Source organism: Triticum dicoccoides, chromosome 1B (assembly GCF_002162155.2).
Source record: "Triticum dicoccoides isolate Atlit2015 ecotype Zavitan chromosome 1B, WEW_v2.0, whole genome shotgun sequence".
Classification (NCBI taxonomy): Eukaryota; Viridiplantae; Streptophyta; class Magnoliopsida; order Poales; family Poaceae; genus Triticum; species Triticum dicoccoides.
The window spans coordinates 600,851,350-600,855,733 of NC_041381.1; the positions used below are offsets into that span (position 1 = coordinate 600,851,350).

General features: G+C 51.7%; 1 protein-coding gene across 1 annotated transcript in view; it reads left to right on the forward strand.

Moving 5' to 3' along the window:
- LOC119350677 overlaps nt 1–3,870 on the forward strand; it is a 7,871-nt gene extending 4,001 nt beyond the window's left edge. The window contains exons 2-6 of the mRNA XM_037618390.1: nt 1,378–1,459; nt 2,250–2,345; nt 2,641–3,006; nt 3,098–3,325; nt 3,635–3,870. Of these exons, the coding sequence (XP_037474287.1) occupies nt 1,378–1,459; nt 2,250–2,345; nt 2,641–3,006; nt 3,098–3,318 (765 nt within the window). The 3' untranslated portion in view covers nt 3,319–3,325; nt 3,635–3,870. The remainder of the gene's footprint in view (nt 1–1,377; nt 1,460–2,249; nt 2,346–2,640; nt 3,007–3,097; nt 3,326–3,634) is intronic.
- The last annotated feature ends 514 nt before the right edge of the window (nt 3,871–4,384 follow it).

Consider the following 4,384-nt stretch of genomic DNA (forward strand, 5'->3'; position numbering starts at 1 on the left):
GCCGGCGAGTCTCGGTGGGGGGCTTCTTCGTGCTGAGATCTGGCAAGCGGGATCATCCAGATCCCGGCAAGGACGGCCGCGACCCGTGCACGAGAGATGGAGGTCTTCGATCAGATCTGGGTGAAAATCTGCTATTGGCTATTGCCAAGACCGGCGATGGCGACGCTGTCTGCATCGTTCCCTTCCTGAAGGCATCGTCGTGGAGATGTTCAAGGCCACTCTCTGCTACCTTCGGGGGAAACCCTAAATCAGTAGATCGGATGACGGCGGCTCTCTGGTGTCGTTTCCCCCCTGGGGACGTCATTCTTGGAGGTGCACACGGACTCGAGGGACTAGAGGACGGCGACTTTGGTGGAGCGGTGCTTCATCTTACACATTGATGGTGGCGGATCTCAACGGCATGGTGCTGTGGAGACTCGGTGCCTGATGCGCGGAGATGGACTCGTGCAGGAGGAGGATGCTGTCTGGCGTCATGGGGGCGTTGATGGCAGAGTGGCCAGTCAAGGTAGAAGCCTCAATATGATCTGAAGACGGACCTGTGGAAGATGGTGGCGACGACACACGAGTGCGTCTGACCGGATTGTGCCCCAGACCCGGTATGTGGCTCGGCTGGGGCTTCCGAATATGTTTCGGCTTCCGGCTTTTGATGTTAGGCTTAGGTGAGTGGTTTGGGTAGTGGCCCAGCTAGCACCCCTTCATCATTTTGGATAGGAGTAGCGGCATGTGTTGCCAAGACGGTGAATTCAGGCACATTGTTGTAATACTTTGTAAGGTCCTCGAGAATAATCAATAAAGTGGCCGTATGCATCTCCCAGATGCAGAGGCCGGGGGTCATCCTCCTTTTCTAAAAAAATAAATAAAAAAAATGTGGCAAAACCATATACATCTACAGTAGTGAAGCCGCAGGGCACGGATGTGGTGTTACCACAGTATAGTAGATTAATTTGACTTGAACTTGAATTGAAACTAGGATTGAGGAGTCCCATTTCCACAAAAGAAGGATAGAAGAAGATTACCACTGTCAAGAGCGTCCCAATCCGAAATTCCCCCCTCCCACCGTCTGTTGTCCAGTAGGTAAGATTCAAAAACAACCAAAAAAGTAGAGGATGGTCGTAACAGATGAGGTTCAACGCTGCCAAAGATGATCAGCTTTTGGCAGGCAAAAGTATGGCTTGATTCACAAGAAGCCCTTCGCCCACAACGGATCCCCCTGTGGTCTCCCCTCCTTTGCTTGCCATCCCATCCCATCCCCACCCCACCACCCAAGCCAGCCGGCCGCCACCCCTCCCTCGCTTGCTCAGCCTATATAAAACCGACCGAACAGAACAGATCCATCCATTTCCTCATTGCTAGTTGCCTTGCGCTGCTGCCTTGGAGGCAGCGCAAGCCCTCCTCCTCCTCCTGCCACGCCGGCGAGCAAGGAGCAGCCGCGCGACCTCTCCGCCGCGGCGGCCTCCAGGTACGCAAGCGCCGTCCTGCTCTTATTTCCTCCGATCGGGCCCGGATCCGTTCGATGGCGTGGTTCCTCGGCGCATGACGTCGCAGGCGTGGGCGCGCGGGTCTCTCCGGCGAGGCGAGTGTCGGCGGGTGGCGGTGGCGGTGGCGTAGGGAGCACTCGGGTCTCTCCGGCGAGGCGAGTGTCGGCGGGTGGCGGTGGCGGTGGCGTAGGGAGCACTCGGGTCTCGCTGCAGGACGGGAGTGCGTGCGGTCTTGTCGGGCGAGGCGCGTGAAAGCGGGCGGAGGTACGAGCGCGCGGGGGTGTGAGTATCGCAGAGGTAGGCGGCGAATCGAGATGAGAGTAGCGACTAGCGAGGCTCGAGGCCCGCTGCTCTGCGGCGAGGCGCCAGGAGGCGGGCGGCGGTGAAGCCCAGAGCGCCGCTGCCGAGCTCGAGCAGATTTGTTTGCGCTCTTCTCGGACGAGGCGAGCTGCGTTGGTGGAGAGCGCGGGGGTATGGGTACCCCTGCCGGAGGCGGCGAATCGAAGGCGTCGACGTGCGCTCCTCTCCGGCGAGGCGCCTGCCGGCGGTGAAGAATGGAGCGAGCGTGCGTTTTGCGCTCCTCTCGGGCGAGGCGAGGCGAGCGGCGGTGGAGTAGAGGCGGTGAATCGGGCTCTGGGAGCGAGGCCCGAGGAGACGCTAGTTCTTGCTGTTTTCAATTTTTGGGTCGCTGCTATTATTTTCCTCATGCTTTCTCCTCGGGTTAATTATAGATCTGCACCGCATCATGACCTGCCTGCCTTGTTTTCTCAGGGTCACTACGAGATGAAGCCGTCCTCCTACCCCGGTGTGGCTGGTGGGACAGCAGCTTGGATGGTGATGCTCCCTCCGCATATGCCTCGGTCTCAGGTGAGATTCAGTTCCCCGTGCTCATAGTTGTCATGTGGACTATGCCCGCAAATTACATCGACCTGTGGTTTTATTTCCGAGTTGCGATTCCGCTCCGTGCGCAGGCACTTCATTTTGGGAATTTTTTTTGTTCGTTGCTCCCCATGTTTGAGATACAGACATAATAAGTTGTTCCACAGGCATTGATTTTCTTATGGGAGTTCGAGCTCGTTTTGATTTATTTGCATTCTTTATCCGTTTTTACATGTTTAGGCCTAGACGCAATGCTGACATTCCTCTTTCTAATCTGTTGAAGGTTGCAATGCCACCGAGCTGGCCATCGCAATCTCCATGGTTGGCTGTCTCTGTTCGGTGGTCGACGAACCGATGATCGCTGATTCCGGCACCACCTCCAGGGCCTTGTTTCGTCTTTATCTGGGGTGTGGAGGTAAGAGACGTTCCGGGGACAAGCCCTACGAAAGCTGTGATGATTTCTCTGGGAGATCTGCCCCATCCCTGCCCGCCAGTCCGCCTCCTCCGATGCCAAAGGACATGAATTCTGCTCCAACCAATGACCATGAAAGGCTGCAGATCGAGATATCAACAGAGGTTGGTGCGTGGCTATGCGCGGTGCTGTTCTTAATCGGCGTGGGTTACAAGGTTTACAAGTGGTTCAAACATGGTACACTACTAAGCCTTACTTCTTGTCAACCTGTTTCGCCTTCTTTTATGCCATTATATAGTACTGATGGTACTAGTCTTTCGGTTTGCAGGAAGAACTGCCACAGTTAACAGGAGGACTCTGCCAGCGGTGAACAATGTCTCAATCAGAGATCCCTCTCCAGTGAACAACAGCAATGGCCAGAGGTCAGAGGGGAACAGCACTGCACAAGGAACCCCCCCGGATGGAACTGAACTGGCTGCGATGACTCCGAGTGGACCAACCCAGCAGGAAGACAAGTCATCTGTGCTTGCGTTGGCGATCAGCACCTGATCACTGGGTACATGTTTTCCTACCTGGCATCGTTCTCTATTCTGATTGATGCGTTTTACATATCTCTGGTATATACAAGAGTGATTCCTGAAAAGCCTTGTATGAGTTTGTGCTGGTATATCTAGAATTAAATTTGTTCAATGAAGAACAGAAACTGGTCTTCCTAGTTTATTCTTCTACTATCAGATGTGAGCTATGTATGAGCTTGGCCAAGTAATTTTGCGATTGAACAACAAAATAAGTGCTAGTGAACTTTTCATTATTGGTCGTCGCTTGTGTTTCTTTATTTCTCATTTTATCTCTTGCTTATTGGCAGATGATGAGAACATAAGCAAGTTTGAGTAGAAGAGAAGACAAATGGTGTGGCAGATGAAGATCGATGGAAAAGCTACTTTGCAAGATTTCGAATCGTCCGAAGCTGCTTTACCTTTCTGTTTATCATATAAAAACAATTTCAGGGACTAATTATGAAGTTTAGTTTGAAGTGTACTAGAATTCTGAGTTTGTATCCAGAGGTTAATATGCATTTTAAAAATGTGTAATGTTGTTAAAGTGGCGCCAAATTTTGGTTAAAATATGTCTTTGCCTTGGACGCATGAAAAAAATCCAACGTACTCCCTCCGTCCCATAATGTAAGATGTTTTTTGACACTACACTAGTGTAAAAAGTTCTTACATTATGGGACGGAGGAAGTATTTGCTTGTTTGATGAATTTGAAGCTGCGCTAGTGAAGCACTAGCAAATGTATTCTACAGAGCGCTGCTGATGTATTCGTATTACTGTGCCACGCCAAACATTGTTAAGGGAACTGTTGCCTTTACACAGTCGAACCATACAAAATATGATTTTTCCGGTCTGGAGCTGTTACACCGTGTAATCTGTTTCCCTTTCCCTTTACGTTACCACTCATGTAAACAAACACCTCCTAGGTTGTAACTGTTGTCTTCCCGTTGGCAGGCAAGCAGGAGAGCAAGGCTGAATTGGGCACCGGATCAGAAGAGATAATATCATGAAGAGAAAGCTGTTACCCCTTATTTTTCTTATTAGAGTAGTAGCAGCGACAAAC